Consider the following 26190-nt stretch of genomic DNA (forward strand, 5'->3'; position numbering starts at 1 on the left):
TAACATAATAGTTTGTGTATGGCAGACTCCTCGGTGAACAAAGCTAGCTAGCCGCCACTGTTATCAAGCCCGTGTATTGGTCCTGTTGTTTATCCACTGATAATAAACACAGATAAGAATGGACCTTCAGCAATCCAGGTGTCATAAAACATTCCCACGGACAGGCAGCATGACAAAGTTACAATATGGAGGAACACACAGACCAATAACACTCACAACTAGAAGTTATACATCAAACAAGTGTTTCGAAGCTTTTATGGTTCTTCTCATCTCTCCATAGGATAACATCCCCATTCTACACTCTCTGTATACACCTATAGACGTACACTATATACACAAAAGTATGTGGACAGCCCATTCAAATGAGTGGATTCAGCAAATTTCAACCACACCCGTTACTGACAGGTGTATAAAATCGAGCATGCAACCATGCAATCTCCATAGACAAACATTGGCAGAAGAATGGCCTTACTGAAGGCCTCAGTGACTTTCAACGTGGCAGAGTCAAAGGATGCCACCATTCTAACAAGTCAGTTCGTCAAATTTCTGCCATGCTAGAGCTGCCCCGGTCAACTGTAAGTGCTGTTATTGTGAAGTGGAAACATCTAGGAGCAACAACGGTTCAGCCGCAAAGTGGTAGGCCACACAAGCTTACAGAACGGAACCGGCGAGTGCTGAAGCACGTAAAATTCATCTGTCCTCGGTTGCAACTGTCACTACCGAGTTCCAAACTGCCTCTGGAAGCAACGTCAGCACAATAACTGTTCGTTGGGAGCTTCATGAAATGTGTTTCCATAGCCAAGCAGTCGCACACAAGCCTAAGATCACCATGTGCAATGCCAAGCGTCGGCTGTAGTGGTGTAAAGCTCGTCGCCATTGGACTCTGGAGCAGTGGAAACGTGTTCTCTGGAGTGATAAATCACGCTTCACCCTCTGGCAGTCCGACGGACGAATCTGGGTTTGGCAGATGCCAGGAAAACACTGCCTGCCCAAATGCATAGGGCCAACTGTAAAGTTTGGTGGAGGAATAATGGTCTGGGGCTGTTTTTCATGGTTCAGGCTAGGCCCCTTAGTTCCAGTGAAGGGAAATCTTAATGCTACAGTATACAATGAAGATTCTGTGCTTCCAACTTTGTGGCAACAGTTTGGGGAAGGTCCTTTCCTGTTTCAGCATAACACCCCTGTACACAAAGCGAGGCCCATACAGAAATGGTTTGTTGAGATCGGTGTGGAAGAACTTGACTGGCCTGCAGAGCCCTGACCTCAACCCTTTGGGATGAATTGGGACGCAGACTACGAGCCAAGCCTAATCGCCCAACATCAGTGCCCGACCTCACTAATGCTCTTGTGGCTGAATGGAAGCAAGTACCTGTAGCAATGTTCCAACATCTAGTGGAAAGCCTTCCCAGTAGAGTGGAGGCTGTTATAGCAGCAAAGGGGGGGGACCAACTCCATATTAATGCCCATGATTTTGTAATAAGATGTTCAACAAGCAGGTGTCCACATACCTTTGGCCAAGTAGTGGATCATCCAACAAACCAGTAAGTTTTTATTTATAGGCCACAGTCACCAATAGTATCTACAATTCTTTCCACTTTTTTATACATAGAAATATCTGAATACTCCCAACCTCAAATCCCTTGAGTTTAAGAGAAACAGTCTACTAGCTACTCTAGCTCTGTCTAATCTTGTATAGTTTGTAAAGTGCTGTTGAGATGTGATATTTCATGAGAAACAGCCTACTAGCTAATCTTGATGTACGTTGCAGCTATAATCCACAAGTTAAATAAAAATGTAATTGTCTCAAAAAAAAAGGGGGGAAAAATCCCAAATGTATTTTTTACGATTAAGATCAACTGTAAGAAATTAAAATGTCATAAGCGATACAAAAGCACATTTTATTTGATATGATTGTTTTGTGAATATTTTATAACAATAAAACAATTAAATTATGTATAAAGAATATATAAACAGCTCTTCAAGAATTAGGGTCCTCTTGACAAATTCAAGTGGTTTCTCATTGTAAAAGTACAACAGCAAAGCATAAGCCAACTCAAACCGTTTAATAACAACCGTGGAAAAGTCCTTCACTTGTCATGAGGTAAAATAAAAAAAACAGAACAACGAAGACGTTGACCACAAAGATGTACAGATACAAGGACTACATTGACAGGACTCCTTGTCCAATAAGAAACACATTTGTTTCTGTTGCGAAACGTTTGGCTACTGTGTTCCCTAATGAACACAACCCAGAAGTACACTATTGCAGACTGATATAGCAGTGATTACTGATAAAGCAACAATCTTAGCAGTATTTTATATTCGCTAAGCGTAAGGCAGATGCAGGCAAAAGGTAAGTAGTTGTGCAACAATAATAAAATAAAAAAAAACCGAGCACAATTTAACATACAGTGCCTTCAGGAAAGTATTCAGACCCCTTGACTTTTCCTACATTTTGTTACATTACAGCCTTATTCTAAAATGGATTTAAAAAAAATCATTAATCTACACAATACCCCATAAAGACAAAGTGAAAACAGGTTTTTAGACATTTTTGAAAATGTATTCCAAAATTTTTTTTTATGAAATACTTTATTTACATAAATAATTCAGACCCTTTGCTATGAGACTCAAAATTGAGCTCAGGTGCATCCTGTTTCCATTGATCATCCTTGAGATGTTTCTACAACTTGATTGGAGTCCATCTGTGGTAATTTAATGCATTTTAGAATAAGGCTGTAACATAACAAAATGTGGAAAAAGTCAAGAGGTCTGAATACTTTCCGAATGCACTGTATATTTGTTAGCAGGGTCAATTCCATTTTAATTCCAGTTATTTTAGGAAGTACACTGAAATTCCTATTATCTTCAATGCTTTTCAATGGTCCTCTGTAGTGCTTGCTACGTCAGAATAGTGGGTTTGATTCCCGGGACAACCCATACGTAAACCATATGCATGCATGACTAAGTCGCATTGGATAAAAGCGTCTGCTAAATGACATATTAATGAAGGAAATATGAAATTTCAATGTACTGAAATTGACCTCAAAACTTGTTTGTTAGTGATTAAAAAGGTAGACTCAGCGATATTACATAGTAGTCCATGATAACGTTTACTTTTAACAACAGGAAATGACTCAAAGCCTGGTTTCCTTCATGTGAAAACAGTCTTACGTGCTGACCACACCGCTCCGCGTGCGTCCGCCATCGCGCGCATGTTGATTTTGCCCACCCAGGTCAAAAAGCATTAAACATATGGCAATTTAGCTAGCTAGCTTGCTGTTGCTAGCTAATTTGTCCCATTTAGCTAGCTAGCTAGCTTGCTGTTGCTAGCTAGCTTGTCCTGGGATATAAACTTTGGGTTGTTATTTTACCTGAAATGCACAAGGTCCTCTACTCCGATAATTAATCCACAGATAAAAGGGGAAACCTAGTTAGTTTCTAGTAATCTCTCCTCCTTCAGGCTTCTTCTTCGGACTTTAGATTACTGCACCTGTACATAGCACATCTATAATTTAGCCCAAACAACTACCTCTTCCCCTACTGTATTTATTTATTTTGCTCCTTTGCACCCCATTATTTCTATTTCTACTTTGCACATTCTTCCACTGCAAATCTACCATTCCAGTGTTTTACTTGCTATATTGTATTTACTTCACCACCATGGTCTTTTTTTGCCTTTACCTCCCTTATCTCACCTCATTTGCTCACATTGTATATATACTTATTTTTCTACTGTATTATTGACTGTATGTTTGTTTTACTCCATGTGTAACTCTGTGTTGTTGTATGTGTCGAACTGCTTTGCTTCATCTTGGGCAGGTTGCAATTGTAAATGAGAACTTGTTCTCAACTTGCCTACCTGGTTAAATAAAGGTGAAATAAATAAAAATAAACATGGCGGTTGGCAACCAACTTTAAGGTGCATTACCACCACCAACTGGAGAGTGGACCTCAGTTCATCTTTCAATCACCCATGTGGGTATATACACTCCTAAAAACCAATGAGGAGAAGGGAGACGCAGGACTTGCAGCACATCAAGGGTCACAAAGCGCTGGCCGTCTACGCAGACGCTCGTTGACACGCGTGCACAGTGTGGACGCAATGATTGAATAACATGTATGTGTACACTTATTTTGCAACGCTCGCTCACGAGACGCGGGCGGTGTTGTCAGCATGTGAGGGTGTTATAACCATAGCAGTGATAACCATGCATACTGTACATACAAAGGGATGCAAGGTGGAAAACGCATGAAAGGGAAACAGTGTTAAGGTGTTTGTCCTATTTGCCCACGTCTCCTGTGCTGTCCGTCCGGTCTGCCTCCTGTGCTGTCCGTCCGTCCGTCCGTCTCCCGGTCTGTCTCCTGTGCTGTCTGTCTCCTGTGCTGTCCGTCTCCTGTGCTGTCCGTCTCCTGTGCTGTCCGTCTCCTGTGCTGTCCGTCCGCCCAGTCTGTCTCCTGTGCTGTCCGTCCGGTCCGTCTGGTCTGTCTGTCTCCTGTGCTGTCCGTCCGTCTGGTCTGTCTGTCTCCTGTGCTGTCCGTCCGTCTGTCTCCTGTGCTGTCCGTCCGTCCGGTCTGTCTGTCTCCTGTGCTGTCCGTCCGTCCGGTCTGTCTCCTGTGCTGTCCGTCCGTCCAGTCTGTCTCCTGTGCTGTCCGTCCGGTCTGTCTGTCTCCTGTGCTGTCCGTCCGTCTGGTCTGTCCGTCTGGTCTGTCTCTGTGTTAGGGAAGGCACTATGAATGAGAAGAATGGTCCATGTCTAGATGAACTATTCCTTCTCATAAGAAACTGTTGAAATTTCACATGTTGTTGAACTTGACACACTGCTCTTCCCAAGTTCGAAGTGTCAAACTCATTCAATGGAGGGTCTAGTGTCTGCTTGTTTTTCTTTTCAATTAAGACCTAGACAACCAGGTGAGGGGAGTTATTTACTAATCAGTGACCTTAATTCATCAATCAAGTACAAGGGAGGCGCGAAAACCTGCAGACACTCGGCCCTCCGTGGAATGAGTTTCACACTCGTGCCTTAGGGTCAGGCCCAAGGGATGGAAAGGAAACTATTTCCCTAGTAAAAACACCAGGGTTTAAGCCCATAGAAAGCCTCAGGCTGAACCATCTTGGGCTGAAGTGGAAAAGCACCATGACCGTTCTGTGACGTCACCGGAAGAGTGTCGTCCTGTGTTTGTGACGTCACCGGAAGAGCCAGTGTTGTGATTGTGACATCACCGGAAGAGCCGGTTCCAGAAGGAGAGGAATGTGGTGGAGTTGAAGGTACCGATGAAGATGAGAAGCAGTAGGTAGAGACTCATCATAATGGCAAAGTGATGTCTGACCAGCCACGACCTGCCCTGGGAATGTCTGGAAACATCACAAAAATCACATCACACAAGTCAAAAGACTACATCTGCACTACAGAAGAAGTAAAACGCATATAGGAGTTGGAACGGCAATGAAAATCTGAAACGGCTGCTGACGCCAAGCTGGAAAGTTCATCCTTTCCCATCCTTTTCCCAACACACCAAGACACCACTAGAGGGCAGCAAAGATAACACAGATGGTAAAATATATTGGCACACTTGCATGATTCATTATTTTTTATCAAATCACGTGAAGTTGAAAAAATGTATTTGTTTGATTTACAAACGCCCAGGACCAAAAAAGCATAATAATAATCTAAAGTGAAATTGAAGTAAATAAAGTAAAAATGGCCTGGACTAAATTATTCTAAATTCAAATACATTTCATTGGAGACAATGATTCTTGTTTACTGTGTAATTTATCATCTCACATGTGGTAAATTGCAGGTAACATTGAACCAGTTTTGAAAAGAAAAAACTGAACATTCTGCTCGATTGTAAAGAGCAAGGGTGCCAATATATTTGACCGCATTTGTGCATCCAGTTAGCAGTTTGTCAAAGGAGGTGTTAGACTTTAAGAGTAGTGCTCCATCTATACAGGTGACTTACCTGGACAGGTGTCTTCTCTGAGAGTACACTAGCAAGTACTAACCTGGACAGGTGTCTTCTCTGAGAGTACACTAGCAGGTACTAACCTGGACAGGTGTCTTCTCTGAGAGTACACTAGCAAGTACTAACCTGGACAGGTGTCTTCTCTGAGAGTACACTAGCAGGTACTAACCTGGACAGGTGTCTTCTCTGAGAGTACACTAGCAGGTACTAACCTGGACAGGTGTCTTCTCTGAGAGTACACTAGCAGGTACTAACCTGGACAGGTGTCTTCTCTGAGAGTACACTAGCAGGTACTAACCTGGACAGGTGTCTTCTCTGAGAGTACACTAGCAGGTACTAACCTGGACAGGTGTCTTCTCTGAGAGTACACTAGCAGGTACTAACCTGGACAGGTGTCTTCTCTGAGAGTACACTAGCAGGTACTAACCTGGACAGGTGTCTTCTCTGAGAGTACACTAGCAGGTACTAACCTGGACAGGTGTCTTCTCTGAGAGTACACTAGCAGGTACTAACCTGGACAGGTGTCTTCTCTGAGAGTACACTAGCAAGTATTTGACTCGGAGCAGCTGATTGTTGGTGACCACAAAGTACTTCTGAGGGACCTCTCCTCCTTCACTGTTCCTGGCTCTGGATCGCTGCCGGTCAATGGTCTCAGAGTCTGAAACAGGTTTAGGGAAATAATTATTGACAGGGTTTAGGAGGTAGCTGTTGTTTACATTTCTGTAGCATTGTGTTTTTTTACATTAAAAAAGTGCATTACAGTAACCCGGCCTCAACACCTAAGAGCAAGCAGAGGAAAACCTCCCTAGAAGGAAGAAACCTTGAAAGGAACCAGACTCAGAGGAAAGTCATATCCACCCCTGCCTGTACTGGGTCTTCACTCATCGGTTATGAAGTATCCTAGCGGTTGTGCAAACGTACCTTTCCTCTTTACCTGGCACTTGACGTCTGGGTGGTCAATGACCTCACACATGGCGACACAGCTTAGCAACGGTCCCAGGAGGCTGTCGCCCCAACCGTTGCCATGGGGACTGTAGAGGACCGCCATGCTGAGGTCACTGGTGAGGTAGGTGCCCTCTCCGAACAATGACGTCTGTGGGGGAAAATCACCAAACACAACAGTCTGTCAATTTTCTTTTTAAATGGTCTGACAAATTATTAGATTTTACTCTGCAACTTCAAATGATGCTATAGCTAATATTGACTAAACATAACAATTATCTGTGAACATATCAATCAACCATATATACTCAAGTAGGGCTACTGGGAACCAAAGATCATCTCCATCATGACAGGCCTGGTGGGACTGCCACATTTCTGCACTGACCTTGTTGAGGTGGCAGTGTAGTCCGTTGTGTATGATAGAATGGAAGTTCTCCAGTCGGCTGCCGTGGAATGCATAGAAGAGGTCACGTCCCGCCCGCGTCTTCTCAAACTTAACGTTCATCTGGTCGCAGTATTCTAGCTCAAACAGGAAGTCCGGGACCGGCGCAGAGATCCCCTCAGCCTCTGTCAGGTTACAGAGCTTGACATACTGGTGAAGGGGCAGCAGAGAGGAGAAAGGGAACAAGGATATTCAAGGGCCGCCCTGGCCAGGACTCAAACCCGGGACCAGCAACTGTCAGCAGAATACCTTAGCAGTTACGCCAAGAGATCCAAACCCTTTGACGTGAATGCTAGGTGTAGGTTATAAGATGGTAATGCTGAGCTGACAGGAACATCCAATAATCTGAGAATGTTGATAGTGAAGTGACCATGTTATTGACTTTGTCTTTACCTCGTCTTTCTGTAGTGTCTTCACAGCGAAGCTCTTGGAGAAGAGAACCCAGTGTGTGAGGGCCAGATGATGGTCAGCTTTGCCAGGTCTCAATCTCACCAGCTCCCTCACACCAGGCAAACTGCTCACATCTGACAGCTGGGAGGAACACAAGAGCAGTCTATAACCTAGGAGAGCCGACTACATCAACACAATACAGTACTGATTACAGTACATTGCATCACCAACTGGACAGGTATGGTACACAGTGACGCTGAATAATGTGTTTGAATTCTAGCAGAAAGGCTGCATCTTAAAGTTTTAAATTATAAGTCAAACATTCTCTTTTGATATGGGAAAATATCAGTGTTTTCTGTCCTGTCTAATTCCTCACCAGCTCATCAAACTCCTTGGTGTCAGTGTCTCTGATATATCTGGGGGGGTAGGGTCTGAGCAGTGAGTCCCTCTTGTAGCTCTGAGCAGCAGCAACAAACAGGCTGCATCTCAGGTCAGCAGCTACTGGGTCCCTGTGAAGACAGGAACACACCAGCTCTCTGACTTCATCTGGCGGGAGTGGCGGCTGCATTCCCAACACTGTAGACAATGGAGATAAGAGACGTGTCGCAGGTCCCAAGTGTACATGGACACGACATCATTGACACCTAATAACAGACACGTATAAACTGGATATTGATTGTGCGAGAACTGCTACTGTGTGAAACCATTCAAATGTGGAGGGACCACTATCAGATTTAAATAGAGATGTGGCTGGACCTTTCTAAATCAGAATTGATTCAGAAAAGCATTGACCTAGTTGGCTTGTTAACTAACTTAATCTTTACCACCAAAGGCTGAGTGCAAATATGATGTGTAGCCAGCCACAGGATATAGCTAGTTAGCTAATGATGTTTACATAGTTGTGCCATATGTCAATAAAACCTGTTGGTTCATTGTGACAATGTTAAATAATTAATACACTTCGTTTAAAGAGACACAATGCTACTTTACAAACGTAGCTTAGGCTATCTTTAAAAAAAAAACTTGGGTCATTCATAAAGATGAGAGACAAGTTAACTAACGTTAAATGAAGCTGGTAGCTAGCTGGATAGCTAACGTTACCTTAGCATACACTAATTAGCATATCCGACAGAGAGCAATACATCTGGCTAACAAACAATACTAAAACGTCTTTATGTACTTGTCAGCTTGTAATAACTAGACTTTCGAAGAGATATTAAAAACGGATTGCTTTAAAAACCTACCTGAGTGATCCCGTTACCTACCACTGGTTCGACTGGTAACAAAGATGATGAAATATATTGACAAGATAGCTGAGTGACCGCTCTAACAATGGAAATGTCCTCAGTGATCGAAGGCAGGCGAGAACAGCTGGGACAATTCTAGCCAATGAGAGGGCAGACACGCGTGTGAACAACAGGCAAAACCAAGTCGTTTTTCTCAAAGTTGTCAGAATTCCACATGCATCCAATTATATCAGCACATTTTAACAGACTAAACATTGCTAAACTTCTATTCGATCAATACGGCCTTACGGAATTCGAAACTCTTATAGACCTCCATAGAAAAAAAGGCTTATCTCCACTAAGGTAAAACAAGAACAATTATCTCACGCTGACAGATTTTGGGCTGAGTAAATCCTCTCGCTTTTGCCTCTTCCTCTCTGCTGGGGTCATCACCAGTTGCCACATCTACAAAGTCATAAACCCCGCCTGTTTCTACAATTGATCTTCTTAAAATGTGATTTTAAACCTAACCCTAACCTTAACCACACTGCCAACCCTATGCCCAACCCTAACCTTAAATTAAGACCAAAAATTAAATTTTTGTTTTCATGCATTTTTACAATATAGTACATTTTGACTTTGTATTTGTGGTAACTAGTCGAAACTCTCTGCTGGTACCATGTATCCGGCCACGTAGTGAAGACACACGATTAAAACTAGTCTCTAGAGTTGTGTCTGTTGCTCACATGGTTGGATGATGGAGGACGTTGGGTGGCGTGGGCTGGGGGCAATTGGAATAGTCCCACAGTGTATTTGACTGGAAATGTGCCTCTATGTAGGGGCTGCTTCTTGAGATTATATATACAGTTGAAGTCGGAAGTTTACATACACTTAGGTTGGAGTCATTAAAACTCGTTTTTTAACCACTCCACAAATTTCTTGTTTTAACAAACTATAGTCGGTTAGGACATCTACTTTGTGCATGACACAAGTAATTTTTCCGAAAATTGTTTAGAGATTTTATTTTACACAATTCCAGTGGGTCAGAAATGTACGTACACTAAATGGACTGTGCCTTTAAACAGCTTGGAAAATTCCAGAAAATTATGTAATGGCCTTCGAAGCTTCTGATAGGCTAATTGACATCATTTGAGTCAATAGTAGGTGTACCTGTGGATATATTTCAAGGCCTACCTTCAAACTCAGTGCCTCTTTGCTTGACATCATGGGAAAATCAAAAGAAATCAGCCAAGACCTCAGAAAACAAGTTGTAGACCTCCACAAGTCTGGTTCATCCTTGGGAGTAATTTCCAAACGCCTGAAGGTACCACGTTCATCTGTACAAACAATAGTACGCAAGAATAAACACCATGGGACCATGCATCCATCATACAGCTCAGGAAGGAGACGCGTTCTGTCTCCTAGAGATGAACGTACTTTGGTGTGAAAAGTGCAAATCAATCCCAGAACAACAGCAAAGGATCTTGTGAAGATGCTGGAGGAAACAGGTACAAAAGTATCTATATCCACAGTAAAACAAGTCCTATATTGACATAACCTGAGAGGCCGCTCAGCAAGGAAGAAGCCACTGCTCCAAAACCGCCATAAAAAAGCCAGACTACAGTTTGCAACTGCACATGGGGACAAAGATCGTACTTTTTGGAGAAATGTCCTCTGGTCGGATTAAACAAAAATAGAACTGTTTAGCCATAATGACCATCGTTATGTTTGGAGGAAAAAGGGGGAGGCTGGAAAGCCAAAGAACACCATCCCAACCGTGAAGCACGGGGGTGGCAGCATCACCCGTTTTTTTCCTATTGTGTTATTGACTGTACATTTGTTTATTCCATGTGTACCTCTGTGTTGTTGTTTGTGTCACACTGCTTTGCTTTATCTTGGCCAGGTCGCAGTTGTAAATGAGAACTTGTTCTCAACTGGCCTACCTGGTTAAATAATGGTGAAATAAAAAATGTTGTGGGGGTGCTTTGCTGCAGGAGGGACTGGTGCACTTCACAAAATAGATGGCATCATGAGGCAGGGGAATTATGTGGATATATTGAAGCAACATCTCAAGACATCAGTCAGGAAGTTAAAGCTTGGTTGCAAATGGGTCTTCCAACTGAACAATGACCCCAAGCATACTTCCAAAGTTGTGTCAAAATGGCTTAAGGACAACAAAGTCAAGGTGTTGGAGTGGCCATCACAAAGCCCTGACCTCAATCATATAGAACATTTGTGGGCAGAACTGAAAAAGCGTGTGCAAGCAAGGAGGCCTACAAACCTGACTCAGTTACACCAGCTCTGTCAGGAGGAATGGGCCAAAATTCACCCAACTTATTGTGGGAAGCTTGTGGAAGGCTACCCAAAACGTTTGACACAAGTTAAACAATTTAAAGGCAATGCTACCAAATACTCAACTTCTGACCCACTGGGAATGTGATGAAAGAAATGAAAGCTGAAATAAATCATTCTCTCTACTATTATTCTGACATTTCACATTCTTGAAATAAAGTGGTGATCCTAACTGACCTAAGACAGGGAATTTTTACTCGGATTAAATGGAATTGTGAAAAACTGAGTTTAAATGTATTTGGCCAAGGTGTAGGTAAACTTCCGACTTCAAATGTACCTAAACTTCAACTGTATATATATAATACCAGTAAAATACCAGTCATAAGTTTGGACACACCTACTCATTCAAGGGTTTTTCATAATTTTTTACTATTTTCTACATTGTAGAATAATCTTGAAGACATCAAAACGATGAAATAACAGATATGGAATCATGTAGTTACCAAAAAAGTGTTAAACAGATTCTTCAAAGTAGCCATCCTTTTCCTTGATGACTGCTTTGCATACTCTTGGCATTCTCTCAACAAACTTCACTTGAAAGGCTTTTCCAACAGTCTTGAAGGAGCTCCTACATATGCTGAGCACTTGTTGGCTGCTTTTCCTTCACTCTGCTGTCCAACTCATCCCAAACTACCTCAATTTGTTTGTCGGTGATTGTGGAGGCCAGGTCATCTGATGCAGCACTCCATCACTCTCCTTCTTGGTCAAATAGCCCTTACACAGCCTGGAGGTGTGTTGGGTCATTGTCTTGTTGAAAAACAAATGATAGTCCCACTAAGCACAAACCAGATGGGATGGCGTATCGCTGCAGAATGCTGTGGTAGCCATGCTGGTTAAGTGTGCCTTGAATTATAAATAAATCACTGACAGTGTCACCAGCAAAGCACCCCCACACCATCACACCTCCTCCTCCATGATTCACGTTGGGAACCACACATGCGGAAATCATCCATTCATCCTACTCTGCGTCTCACAAAGACACAGAGGTCGGAACCAAAAATCTCACAATAGGACTCATCAGACTAAAGGAAAGATTTCCACCGGTCTAATGTCCATTGCTTGTGTTTCTTGGCCCAAGCGAGTCTCTTCTTATTATTGGTGTCCTTTAGTAGTGGATTCTTTGCGGCAAAATTGACCATGAAGGCCTGATTCACGCAATCTCCTCTGAACAGTTGATGTTGAGATGTGTCTGTTACTTGAACTCTGTGAAGCATTTATTTGGGCTGCAATCTGAGGTGCAGTTAACTCTAATGAATGTATCCTCTGCAGAATAGGTAACTCTGGGTCTTCATTTCCTGTGGTGGTCCTCATGAGAGCCAGTTTCATCATAGCGCTTGATGGTTTTTGCGACTGCACTTGAAGAAACTTACAAAGTTTTTGAAATTTTCCAAATTGACTAACCTTCATGTCTTAAAGTAATGATGGACTGTAATTTCTCTTTGCTTATTTGAACTATTCTTGCCATAATATGGACTTGGTCTTTTACCAAATAGGGCTATCTTTTGTATACCACCCCTACCTTGTCACAACACAACTGATTGGCTCAAACGCATTAAGAAGATAAGAAATTCTACAAATGAACTTTTAACAAGGCACACCTGTTAATTGAAATGCATTCCAGGTGACTACCTCACGAAGCTGGTTGAGAGTATGCAAAGAGTATATATATTTTGATTTGTTTAAAAAAAATGGTTACCACATGATTCCATATGTGTTATTTCATTGTTTTGATGTCTTCACTATTACTCTACAATGTAGAAAATAGTACAAATAAAAAACAACCCTGGAATGAGTAGGTGTGTCCAAACTTTTGACTGGTACTGTATATAAATGAGAGGGAGAGAAAGAGAGAGAGAGAGAATTGTAGCATATTATGCGCCTCAACAGCTATCCTCTACATTTTAAACTATAATAGTGCAGGCTTAACGCTAATATGTGAGAACAATATTTTTGGTTTTTGCAATATCAACATGTAAAGTAGCTAGTTAGCTGTAAAAACAAACTGCACTATCATTTTTGGATTCTACAATCTCACCATGTTCAAACTGCAGATCATTCGCAACAGCAGATGCACTTCGGAGGAGATGGGAAACGTTTCCCATGCTACGTCAATGTGCCGCGCGGTGCATAATGTTTGATTTTGGGACAAGGAGCGCTCTCCTTCAAGGAGTGAATGAGAGTCTATTGAGCGATAGCAACAAAAAAAACATTATCACGAATTTCGTCAACAAGAAGTTAACATTACAAATATTTTCCGAGATGTGAGATAATGAACTTACTATGTATAATATCATATAGTTTTGGAATCGTGACATTACGTACTTTCGAGGAAAATAGGCACGTTTCTCGGCAAATACATTGATATTGAGAAGGCATTGCTTGACGAAAAGCTTAGCAACCGCGTTACGTTGCATGACAACGTGAACGCGATTGGTCGACAGTCTGCTGGGTGGGGCGTTAAAACTTTCTTCATTCATTCGATTCCTATCTTCTTTGGATAATATCTCTGGCAATGGCACAATGCAATGCACCCTTGACTAAAGAGGCAGACAAATAGGAAAAATGTGCTAGATTTCTATAGGTAGGAATATCACAAAAAAAATATGATCAATGGCTCATTCGAGAGAAGACATCCTTCCGAATTATGACATCGGCCAGTATTGAAATCTGACATCAGTGACGTGAATGAATGACGTTTTCGCGATCTAAAAGTTCTATTCCAAATAACTTCCAGTGTCGCGAGAGAGACTTTATCCAAGTGCTGCGTCATACCGGACGAAGTTCTACGTGCCTGAACGCCAATAAATTGATACAGATGAAAACATGAAATTACCCAGGGCATCAAAAGAACATCACTCGGAGATGCACAAAAACAATATAACGTTGAAAATGGGTCAACCGTTCCTTTAAGATAGTGAGAGTGAAATACCGCTAGTAAGCAGCTTTCTTGTTGGTCAGTTGTGTCCAGCAACGATTCCGTTTCCTCAAACCATTTCCCAGTAGGACGGGTATGTGCGTAAAGAGAGAGAAGAAACGTGACGTCACGGAATAGCTTTCTACCCCCAAACTCTCGTTGGGTTTTTCATATTTGAATCGAATATAGAATTTATGTCTCTCGTTTTAATTTCACCAGCGTGTGTTGTGTTTCATAAAGAATATCGTCATATAATGCAATTGAAGAACGTTGCATAGTAACAGCATTCCTGGTTTTGTAAAAAAAGAGGTAAGCGATAGATCATTTCTAAAGTAACGAATCCATACCGTTTTATTTACATTTCATTCACTCATTCTGTTTCAATTACACGATTGGGCAAATTATAGATTCAGTAAATTCTCCGTGCATTAATAGAATGTAGAATAATCATGCGGCAGGAATGGTACAATCGTTTGACTTGTTTATTGAGTCCTGCTGAAAATACTCCATCGTGTCGTAGGCTAGGTCTCTACTACGGTTACTCATCTGAAGGGCGCCCCTTTCTCCATTGACAGTAGTGCTCATCACGATGCAATTGTAGCATACAAACAGCGGCATCTTGCATCCTGCCCATCCTTTAAAATGAATAACATCTGAAAAACGTATCATATTGCATTGATTCGTGTTCTCATAACATCGTTTGTTATCAGTCTGGTGGTATCGGCCTATTTGGTGCAAAAATATATGCTGGGAAAATGCCCTTCATCCGAACACCCTCAACCTATGAGTGTTTGAACGATAGCTGCAAATATCATAAATATCCATCACTCTAAAACTTTATTACACTAAATGACAGATTATTTTATGCAGTCTACAATGTATATCTCACTGACAACAGGGGCCGTATTCAGGAGGCTATCAGAATGTAGGGTTTGTAGCCATTGAATATTATGCATAATCTACGTAACATGTTACATTGTAATCCCATATTGTAGGGGTGGGGGCGGTGGGCTATAAAGACTACGAGCGCAAAGCACACTGGGAGGGAGAGCCGGTTTGGGCGTAATTTCACTGTTTAACCTACCCATGCATTGGGCGCTAAAGGTTTTTCATATTTCATACGGATAGCCTACATACCGGTTTGTTGCTTGAATTAATATGAAGGCAATTATGGTGTTTATGATGATAAAATTCTACATTTCCTTGCTGAAATACTGATACAATGTAATATTCTTTTCAGGATCATATCTAAGGCGTTGAGTTTTAGTCTGAATAATATTTATTTCCAACTGGAGGAAAATATCAAATTGTAATGGCAGGTAAGAACAGTCTTTATACATACAAGGATGGTATAGTAGTGGGAATATTTTGTAGAGTGTGACTTCTGTATTGAATATTGAATCATGCTATTCTTTTGTAAAATATATAAGTCATTAGTAGTAAGTAGTTAATAAGCATTTTTACTATCATGCAATTATAGCACACAATGCTTAACCTGACTGCTTTAAGATAACATGTGTGTTGATCAGGTTGAATGCTTATACTTTAATATTTTATCGTGGATTTTTGTTTTTTAATTCAAAATTTGACTAACTAAAGTAAGTTAAATTCTGAGCCTCTTATTTCTATCCCCACAGAAAACAATTTCCCTCCCCTGCCTGGCTTCATCCCTCTGAAGCCGTGTTTCTATCAGGACTTCAACGAGATCCCAGATGTACACCGCTCCATCTGCAAGAAGCTCTACTATCTATGGATCTGTGAGTGTGTTGGTATTCCAAGTGCCCATAGGCCCATAGGGTTCTGGTCAAAAGTAGTGCACTAAATAGGGAATAGTGTGCCATTTGGAAGACATCCTGTGGTTAGAGACTGAGTCATCTGTGTCGGTTTCCCAGACAGATTAAGCAAGCCTTATACACCATTTTTTCCACCGAGAATGCTTTTTTAGTTCTGAACTTGGTTAAACTGGGTCTAGTCATCAAGTATTAGAGCTAATATTCTACAAGAGTTGGGCGGTACTCAAGCAGTAGAAGATTAGAGGTTCTGGTGCTGTACCGGGCAGCACCGGCCCATTCTAACAAAGTCCTTTGCATATTTATTGTGTAGATTGCTTGAGTGACGTCATAACGGTAAACTGTTAAGTGCTACTGCTACTGTTTGGCCTTTTTTTTCAGATTACTTTTAACGTCACCCAAAGCATTATGGGAAACAAACACAGGTTAGGCAGGAAGGCGGGTGTAGCTGGTTTGCAGCTCTTTAATAAGAATTTCAGGCATCCAGCCAAGAATTGTTACTTTACATGGTTTTTCATCGAAATCAACATCCGCTAGTTCATAGCCTCCCATCTATACCGTTGGCTTGACAACAAGAGCTGAAAATGCAGCTAATAGTTCAATGGTAATCTTTATAGATGGATGATCGTATACCTTTCATTATCATTTGCATTATCACTTAGGTTGGGGATTGTATAAATCCTGTGACATATATGTTATAAATAATCCCAGTAGTTTATCATTAGTTTGTGCCCTTTAGCCTAGTAGTCACTGTATTGTGTGTTGAATAGATAGCTTTTTAATCTTGTATTTTTTTAATAGAAAACATACAAATTACAGCATATTCTCTTTATAGTGCAATATTTATATTTGGGACACAGACCATACCTTGGTCATAGAGATCTCTCCCCTATACCCAAGATACAAAATCATAAAGTTACCTTTACTGTCTCTGCAAACTCTCATACAAATCTGAAGCAACCAATTAAACTTTACTTTGCTAGATTAATCATCCAATAACAGACGGTGCTGTTGTACTATAATTACACCAGGCCGTCATTGTAAATATTAATTTGTTTTTAATTGACCTGAATGGTTAAATAAATGAAATTTAAAAACACGACCAATGCTACTGCATTGTAAATAATGCAAGGTCCAACGTTAATATCGTTATTTAACCTTTTTATGACCACCTGTGATCATTACAGTCAACAGTGCCACCTTGGCGGTCAATCTGATTGGCTGCCTGGCGTGGATGTGCGGCGGGGGCGGAGCCACTAACTTTGGCATGGCCATTCTGTGGCTCATCTTGTTCACCCCCTGTTCCTACGTGTGCTGGTTCAGACCCATCTACAAGGCCTTCAAGTAAGTACATCCTTCTTTCTGACATCTGGGGTGCGTTCAGTATGGTTTAACGTTCGCCAACGTTTTGGTCGTTCAGTACTGTCTTTGTTGAATTAAACGTTGGAACACCGTTCTGACTTACTGAACGCAGCCCGTGTTACATTTAGATGAGACAGAGAGACGTGAGTCAAGTGACAGTAAACCCTTTTTTCAGGCCATTTCCCCCCAGATATACAGTGGTCACAGGAGGTTGGTGGCACCTTAATTAGGGTGAACGGGCTCGTGGTAATGACTGGAGTGGAATCTGTGGAATGGTATCAAATACATCAAACACATGGTTTTCAGGTGTTGGATGCCATTCCATTTGCTCTGTTCCGGCCATTATTACGAGCCGTTCTCTCCCCTCAGCAGCCTCCACTGTCTAGGTTAAATCCTGGATTTCTGATTGGATTTACTTCTCTCCCCCCCCTTGTAGGACTGACAGCTCGTTCAACTTCATGGCGTTCTTCTTCGTGTTCATGGCCCAGGTGGTGATCAGCATCATCCAGTGTATAGGCATTCCAGGCTGGGGCGTCTGGTAAGGATGGAGCATGGGTGTCTTCTCGGGAATCTGGTTCCTCTCAAGGTTTTTTCCTTCTAGGTTCAGTCTGATGAAGGCCATTGATGGCCAAAATGTTATGGTTTTTGTTTGTTTTTTTACTTGGAAAAAGCCTGAACACCAATGTTTTTTTTGTTTGTGAGAGAGTCACGCCTATTGGCTTTGAAAGTATGGGCCTCCAGTCGCCTCTGAGTCTGGTTCCGCTCAAGGTTTCATCCATCTAGGGAAGGGTTCTTCCATAGTTGCCTTGCCACTTCTCCTTGCTCTTTGGGGTTCTAGGCCGGGTTACTGTAAAGCACTTTGTGACCACTGTTGATGTAAAAAGGGCTATACAGTTTGATTGATTGCTTGATTGATTGACCTGATTTTCATGCGTAGGCCTAACAGTTGATAGTATTGTTATCATGAGGGAAAGCCTGCCTTAGAACAGGCGTGGACTTGCTGTGACCTTGTTGTGGTTTTCTTCCTTCCTTCCTCCAGTGGCTGGCTGGCTACCATCACCTTCTTTAGCACCAATATAGGCTCCGCTGTAGTCATGCTGATCCCCACCATCATGTTCACTGCCATGGCTGTCCTCTCCTTCACCGGGCTCACCAAGGTACCTTAGTACTATGTATGTGTTTGTGTGTGTGTGTTTGTGTGTGTGTGTGTGTGTGTGCATGTGTTTGTGTGTGTATGTGTGTGTGGGCTACGTACATTTTCACTTTGTTGTGGAATATTTCTGTCCAAAGGAGAGAGACTTTTAGATTTCTTCAAAACAATCAAACTTTATTATTTTATTATTGCAATTTTATTTACCTTTATTTAACCAGGTAGGCCAGTTGAGAACAAGTTCTAATTTACAACTGCGACCTGGCCAAGATAAAGCAAAGCAGTGTGACACAAACAACAACACAGAGATACACATGGAATAAACAAGCGTACAAACATACAGCAATAAGGGAGCTGGTCAACAATCATCCGGAGGGGATCGCTGAGAACCCACCAGCAGATTTAGGTTACAACTCTTTATAGCAAAAGTACATCCCCCTGAATGTTCATGACAATCAACAGATGTGTAGAATTATACAAAGGTACATTGTGTTATCAAGTAACAGACAGCAAGATTTACATGTCGGCCAGGTTCCTGTCTCTAGGTCATTTCCTGCTTGTTTATACAGGGTCATCTTCTCAGTTTGGCACTCCTTAATAACACACAGATACTAATGCACCATGGGACACTGGATCCTCCTCACAAGTCCAGTGTTCATCTGCATGTGAGAGAGAAATTGGACGGATGGTTCACCTGGCCCTGGCAGACAGGCCAGACTTTCACATACACTAATCATTCAATGGAAGAGGCCCAACTCAGTCCCACAGACACAGATGAGAGAGTACTAATCAAAGTATTTGATACATAAAACAATATTAAAACATAATCTTGTAATGTTCTACCATAACTTCCACACTTTACTCTAAAGCCCTGACTTGCACGTTTCTCACTCTGACTAGAGTATAATGGACTCTAGCAACACGTTTCTCACTCTGACTAGAGTATAATGGACTCTAGCAACACGTTTCTCACTCTGACTAGAGTATAATGGACTCTAGAAATATGTGCAGTGTGGTTTCTGTAGATACAGTTGAAGTCAGAAGTTTACATACACTTAGGTTGGAGTCATTAAAACTCGTTTTTCAATCACTCCACAAATTTCTTGTTAACAAACTATAGTTTTGGCAAGTCGGGTTGGACATCTACTTTGTGCATGACACAAGTAATTTTTCCAACAATTGTTTACAGACAGGTTTTTTCACTTATCATTTACTGTATCACAATTCCAGTGGGTCAGAAGTTACACTAAGTTGACTGTGCCTTTAAACAGCTTGGAAAATTCCAGAAAATGATGTCATGGCTTTAGAAGCTTCTGATAGGCTAATAGCCATCATTTGAGTCAATTATAGATGTACCTGTGGATGTATTTCAAGGCCTACCTTCAAACTCAGTGCTTCTTTGCTTGACATCATGGGAAAATCAAAATAAAACAGGCAAGACCTCAGAAAAACAATTGTAGACCTCCACATGTCTGGTTCATCCTTGGGGGCAATTTTCAAGGTACCACGTTCATCTGTACAAACAATAGTACGCAAGTATAAACACCATGGGACCACGCAGCTGTCATACCGCTCAGGAAGGAGCTGTGTTTTGTCTCCTAGAGATGAACGTACTTTGGTGTGAAAAGAGCAAATCAATCCCAGAACAACAGCAAAGGACCTTGTGAAGATGCTGGAGGAAACAGGTACAAAAGTATCTATATCCACAGTAAAACGAGTCCTATATTGACATAACCTGAAATGCCGCTCATCAATGAAGAAGCCACTGCTCCAAAACCTCCATAAAAAAGCCAGACTACGGGTTGCAACTGCACATAGGGACAAAGTTCATACTTTTTGGAGAAATGTCCTCTGTTCTGATGAAACAAAAATAGAACTGTTTGGCCATAATAACCATAGTTATGTTTGGAGGAAAAAGGGGGAAGCTTGCAAGCCGAAGAACACCATCCCAACCTTAAAGCACCGGGGTGGCAGCATCATGTTGTGGGGGTGCTATGCTGCGAGAGGGACTGGTGCACTTCACAAAATAGATGGCATCATTAGCAAGGGAAATTATGTGGATATATTGAAGCAACATCTCAAGACATCAGTCAGGAAGTTAAAGCTTAAAGCTTGGATGCAAATGGGTCTTCCAAATGGGCAATGACCCAAGCATACTTCCAAAGTTGTGGCAAAATGGCTTAAGGACAGAAAAGTCAAGGTATTGGAGTGGCCATCACAAAGCCCTGACCTCAATCCCATAGAAAATGTGGTGGCAGAACTGAAAAAGCGTGTGCGAGCAAGGAGGGCTATGAACCCGACTCAGTTACACCAGCTCTGTCAGGAGGAATGGGCCAAAATTCACCCAATTTATTGTGGGAGGCTTGTGGAAGGCTACCTGAAACGTTTGACCCAAGTTAAACAATTTAAAGGCAATGCTACCAAATACTCATTGAGTCTATGTAAACTTCTGACCCACTGGGAATGTGATGAAAGAAATAAAAGCTGAAATAAATTATTCTCTCTACTATTATTCTGACATTTCACATTCTTAAAATAAAGTGGTGATCCTATCTGACCTAAAACAGGGACTTTTTACTAGGATTAAATGTCAGGAATTGTGAAAAACTGAGTTTAAATGTATTTGGCTAAGGTGTATGTAAACTTCCAACTTCAACTGTATGATTCAGCTGAAAAAAATCTGTTTCTCCTAACTACTACCATACTTCTACTACTGCTCTTGTCTGTTGAGGCAATAGCTAACTGTCAAGTCAAACCCACAATTGTAACATCTTATCTTTCTGACCACATTTTCTTGGTGTACGTTCTCCAGGAAATATAACTTTTGTGTCTTTGACCTGAAGAGGACAACAACTTGATGGGCTGCTATAGTAACAGGAGATCAGATCTCTCTGCATCCTTTAGTGTCTTTGACCCGAAGAGGACAACAACTTGATGGGCTGCTATAGTAACAGGAGATCAGATCTCTCTGCATCCTTTAGTGTCTTTGACCCGAAGAGGACAACAACTTGATGAGCTGCTATAGTAACAGGAGATCAGATCTCTCTGCATCCTTTAGTGTCTTTGACCTGAAGAGGACAACAACTTGATGGGCTGCTATAGTAACAGGAGATCAGATCTCTCTGCATCCTTTAGTGTCTTTGACCTGAAGAGGACAACAACTTGATGGGCTGCTATAGTAACAGGAGATCAGGGCCCACATTCATAAAGCGTCTTAGAGTACAGGAGTGCTGATCTAGGATCAGTTTAGCCTTTTATATCAGAATGAATAAGACTACATGGACAGGAGGGATCTGATCCTAGATCAGCACTCCTACTGTAGACACTGTATGAATACAGGCCCGGATCTAATTTACAGCAAAGACAGTATTTCTTTCTTACAACCTTTAGTTTGACTTTGGCTGTAAAATGACTCACATTTCAGGTACTACAGGCAGGTGAAAATGATCTCTTCTGCTAACTCAGGCACATTTACCCTTCATTGATGTGAACACTGAAATGTAAATTAATATCCCTGTAAAAAAAAAAAAGTTTTTACTTTTATTTAACCAGGCAAGTCAGTAAAGAACAATTTTTTTTTTACAATGACGGCCTACCCCGGACCCCGGACTCCCAATCGCAGCCGGATGTGATACAGCCTGGAATTGAACCAGGGACTGTAGTGACACCTCTAGCACTGAGATGCAGTGCCTTAGACCACTGCACCACTAAGGAGCCCAATAGATTCCATAAATATAAAATAGTAAAAAATATTCCATAAATATCCCTGACTCGTCCACTACATAGTTGATGGACAAGTAATATGTATGGCCTGTACTGTGTTTTACTTAAGGTAATATAAATATATCTCAAACACCATCTCAATCTCTCCCTGACACTCTCCAGGAAGCACATGGATCCCCATTAGTTCCTGCCAAGGCAGCAGCTACTCTTCCTGGGGTTTATTATGGATCCCCATTAATTTCACAACACACTGTGTGCCCTCAGGCCCCTACTCCATCACTACTACATATCTACAGTACAAAATCCATGTGTACGTGTGTGTATGTTATCGTGTGTGTGTATGTGTATGTGTATGTATGCATGTGTCTGTGCCTATGTTTGTGTTGCTTCATGTACTGTGGCACCGGACCAGTACTCTATAAATCTCTCTCTCACACTATCTCTCTCAATCTATCTCTCTCTTCAGGTGCATAACAACTTACCTGGTAAATAAGGGCATGGGGCGCAACTTTGGTTTTAGAAGTGAGGGGGGACATTATTATTTTTTATCCATTCGGATAAACACTCCAAACAGCCTGCCCCGACTGCTCGGAGGCGTCTGCATGGTCCTAAAGCACACAGTTGCCTTGTTTTGTATCATATTCCTATGATAAAACTACGGGGGACAAAAATGCAATTTCAGAACGTGAGGGAGACATGTCCCTCCCGTCCCCAGTGAAAGTTTCGCACCTGAATAAGGGTAAATAGGTATAGCACCAGGGACAATATGTACCGTAGCACCAGGGACATCATGTACCGTAACACCAGGGACAACATGTACCGTAACACCAGGGACAACATGTACCATAGCACCAGGCACAACATGTACCATAGCAGGGACAACATGTGTTGAAGCACCAGGCACAACATGTACCGTAGCACCAGGGACAACATGTACCATAGCACCAGGCACAACATGTACCATAGCAGGGACAACATGTACCATAGCAGGGACAACATGTGTTGTAGCACCAGGGACAACATGTACCATAGCAGGGACAACATGTACCATAGCAGGGACAACATGTACCATAGCAGGGACAACATGTGTTGTAGCACCAGGCACAACATGTACCGTAGCACCAGGGACAACATGTACCGTAACACCAGGGACAACATGTACCATAGCACCAGGCACAACATGTACCATAGCAGGGACAACATGTGTTGTAGCACCAGGCACAACATGTACCGTAGCACCAGGGACAACATGTACCGTAGCACCAGGGACAACATGTACCGTAACACCAGGGACAACATGTACCGTAGCACCAGGGACAACATGTACCGTAACACCAGGGACAACATGTACCATAGCACCAGGCACAACATGTACCATAGCAGGGACAACATGTACCATAGCAGGGACAACATGTACCATAGCAGGGACAACATGTGTTGTAGCACCAGGCACAACATGAGCAAAGACAGTACTCTTTATTGTGTCCTCTGTTTGTGCTACAGTAATACAACTCACATTAACACCATCTCCTTGACTCTCTCCAGGTGCACAACATGTACCGTGGCACTGGGGGCAGTATGAGTAAAGCCCAAGAGGAGTGGACCACCGGGGCCTGGAAGAACCCTCACGTCCAGCAGGCAGCGCAGCAGGCCGCTGTGGGGGTGGCGCAGGGAGCCATGCAGCAGCAACAGCCCCAGTACTCACAGGCACCCACCTACAATTACGACGACCCGGGCATGTAGGGCAGGGTGGAGGAGAGGGTGAGGGTGGGAGAGAAGGGGTGAGGGACAGACTGGGTGAGAGTCTGTTTCTGATCTCTCGTCAGTTGTTATGAGAGCAGAAACCGAGCCTCCCAGGCTAGGTGAGGGGCAAACTGGGGAGATGAAAAGGGATGATCATCAAAGGAGAACCACAATTCACGATTACAGTGCCATTCAGATAATTCTTAGATAACAAAAATATATATATTAAAATGTGTCATACTGTTTTGATTTTGCTTCAAAGGTTTTTCCTAAATGTAGGAATAATAATTTTACTAAACTTGGAACACCTATCTCCTAACATGGACCAGCACGCCAACCATGCACATAGTTATTACACATAGTAATAACATATTACACACACAAGATGAATTGATCTGCTTACATGTGCCAGACAGACACTACAACCCTTGCACTGCCCTGTAATGCTCATTAGCTTTGAATAAAAGAACCCAACAGTCTTACTAGAGCCATTGCCACCCTTCAAAAAATATATTCGTTTTAGTATATTTGACTTGACGCTCTTATCCAGAGCACAACTTACAATAGTGAGCATACATTTTTGTACTTTATGTTTGTACTGGTCCCCCGTGGGATTTGAACCCTCAACCCTGGCATTTGCAAGTGCGCTGCTCTACCAACTGACCCGCACGGGGACTTAGTGCAGTAGGCTTGTGATGTTCTGTCATGTTTTTGAAAAACAGTTTATACTTGTATTATTGTCAAGGATGCAGTTTTGCCACATGGACACGACAGAAATGCAGAAAAATCGTATTTAATCATATTTAAAAAGGATTATCACAATTTTGTCCATGTTGAATTTTGATTTTGTATCACTTAGATTCTCAGGAATAGACATCTACTTTGTTTTAGACATAAAATGACTTTATTGTATTTATCTGTTTTTAGATCTTAGCTAGTTGCTAGATAGCTAATAGCTACATGTTAGTCCGTCTACAGTAGAAATACCAGACGTTCTGTTGGCGTCATCAACATTAGCCATATTAGAGGTGTTAAATTCCTCAACATTTTCAGATTTATTTCAGGTTTTGGGGAGTGTAATTCGAGTGAGCATGTTATTCTGTTGACTATAAGTGAAATAATGAATAGATGTTTAATAATAACAACCAATTTAAGCACACATGTACAGTGTTAAGGTTTTACGTAGGATGGAACATTTCAGATACGTCTATGACTACTGTAACCCAGTTAAGAATTTAGACTAGGTGAACCAAAATCGTTCCGTCTGTAAAGGGGGCAGATAGTTCTGTCTATAGGGGGCAGATAGTTCTGTCTATAGGGCGCAGAAGGGAATTATGGAAACAATGGAACATTTACAAAACTTAGTCTTAATTCCCCATTGAAGATATAGTATATTTTGCTATTTGTAGATGGACAGATGTTAGATGTTATGAATGTTTATTCCCATTGGTCAATCCTCTCACTAATCCTAAAGTGAACCCTGTGAAGCAAATGCTATTTATTTTTTTAATGACTACATTACCCAGGGGGCAAATATGGTTGTAATGATGTCATCGTGACATCCTTTCAAACAGTTTTGCCTGCTGGGTAATGGTGGAGTTGAACCTTTACAAGTGAAAACATAAAATGTGGCTGTCAACGTTAGTACATGAGTATAGATGTGATATGGTATATATAGAAAACATTGAATATTGTTTATACAAACATCTCATTTTATGAACTGAAACGGGAAGAAAATAACTGTCTAGCCTTTATGAGTATCGATGTGTTGTCATTTAGAGATGGAACTACTGCATAGCTACATTTGACTGCAGTGGGAAATGTTTTTGTCTCAAGAAGTTAACTCTGAAAATGTAAAAGATGGATATTACAAAAATGTGTAATACCAATATTAGACTTGAAACAAATGTGAAGATGTGTACATGAATGCCAGAAAAAAACCTGTGAGTTGTCTTGTCTGATTGTGTGATGATGTTCAATATGATTTTCTTTTAAATATTTCTCAAAACTTTTGTTGTTGTTGTACTTTTCCTGTATATGTTCTAGAAGGTATGTGTATATGTTCTAGAAGGTATGTGTATATGTTCTAGAAGGTATGTGAGGCAGAGTGTGTATGCAGCTCTGCTCTTTCTGTCTCTCCACGGTTGTTGGTATTATAGGTGTATAAAAGGCTTCTATTGGGTTTTATT

The 26190-nt window shown here is 41.6% G+C and overlaps 2 protein-coding genes across 2 annotated transcripts; one reads left to right on the top strand and one right to left on the bottom strand.

Annotated features, from left to right (window-relative positions):
- Window positions 1-1877: 1877 nt before the first annotated feature.
- Window positions 1878-9361, bottom strand: LOC139578096 (protein mono-ADP-ribosyltransferase PARP16-like). Its single transcript, XM_071405297.1, has 7 exons — window positions 8986-9361; window positions 8118-8317; window positions 7745-7882; window positions 7295-7501; window positions 6889-7060; window positions 6481-6625; window positions 1878-5356 (listed from the first exon to the last, which is right to left on the bottom strand). The coding sequence occupies exons 2-7, from the start codon at window positions 8307-8309 to the stop codon at window positions 5221-5223; spliced, it is 990 nt and encodes a 329-aa protein (XP_071261398.1). The 5' UTR covers window positions 8310-8317; window positions 8986-9361; the 3' UTR covers window positions 1878-5220.
- A 4988-nt stretch (window positions 9362-14349) lies between these two features.
- Window positions 14350-26183, top strand: LOC139578097 (secretory carrier-associated membrane protein 5-like). The gene is made up of 7 exons (XM_071405298.1): window positions 14350-14542; window positions 15474-15552; window positions 15871-15990; window positions 17211-17367; window positions 17822-17923; window positions 18425-18542; window positions 23804-26183. Exons 2-7 carry the CDS (start codon window positions 15546-15548, stop codon window positions 23999-24001), a joined length of 702 nt encoding a protein of 233 aa, XP_071261399.1. The 5' UTR covers window positions 14350-14542; window positions 15474-15545; the 3' UTR covers window positions 24002-26183.
- Window positions 26184-26190: the final 7 nt, after the last annotated feature.

The sequence above is a fragment of the Salvelinus alpinus genome, chromosome 6 (genome assembly GCF_045679555.1).
Source record: "Salvelinus alpinus chromosome 6, SLU_Salpinus.1, whole genome shotgun sequence".
Classification (NCBI taxonomy): domain Eukaryota; kingdom Metazoa; phylum Chordata; class Actinopteri; order Salmoniformes; family Salmonidae; genus Salvelinus; species Salvelinus alpinus.

Coding starts and splice junctions, on each gene's coding strand:
- LOC139578096 (XM_071405297.1), bottom strand. CDS start 8,309: ATGCAGCCGCCACTCCCGCCAGATGAAGTCAGAGAGCTGGTGTGTTCC. Junction 7,883..8,117: donor CCAAGGAGTTTGATGAGCTG/GTGAGGAATTAG, acceptor TGTTCCTCCCAG/CTGTCAGATGTGAGCAGTTT. Junction 6,626..6,888: donor GTGCCAGGTAAAGAGGAAAG/GTACGTTTGCAC, acceptor AACCTGTTTCAG/ACTCTGAGACCATTGACCGG.
- LOC139578097 (XM_071405298.1), top strand. Junction 15,991..17,210: donor GCTCTACTATCTATGGATCT/GTGAGTGTGTTG, acceptor TGATCATTACAG/TCAACAGTGCCACCTTGGCG. Junction 17,368..17,821: donor CCCATCTACAAGGCCTTCAA/GTAAGTACATCC, acceptor CCCCCCTTGTAG/GACTGACAGCTCGTTCAACT.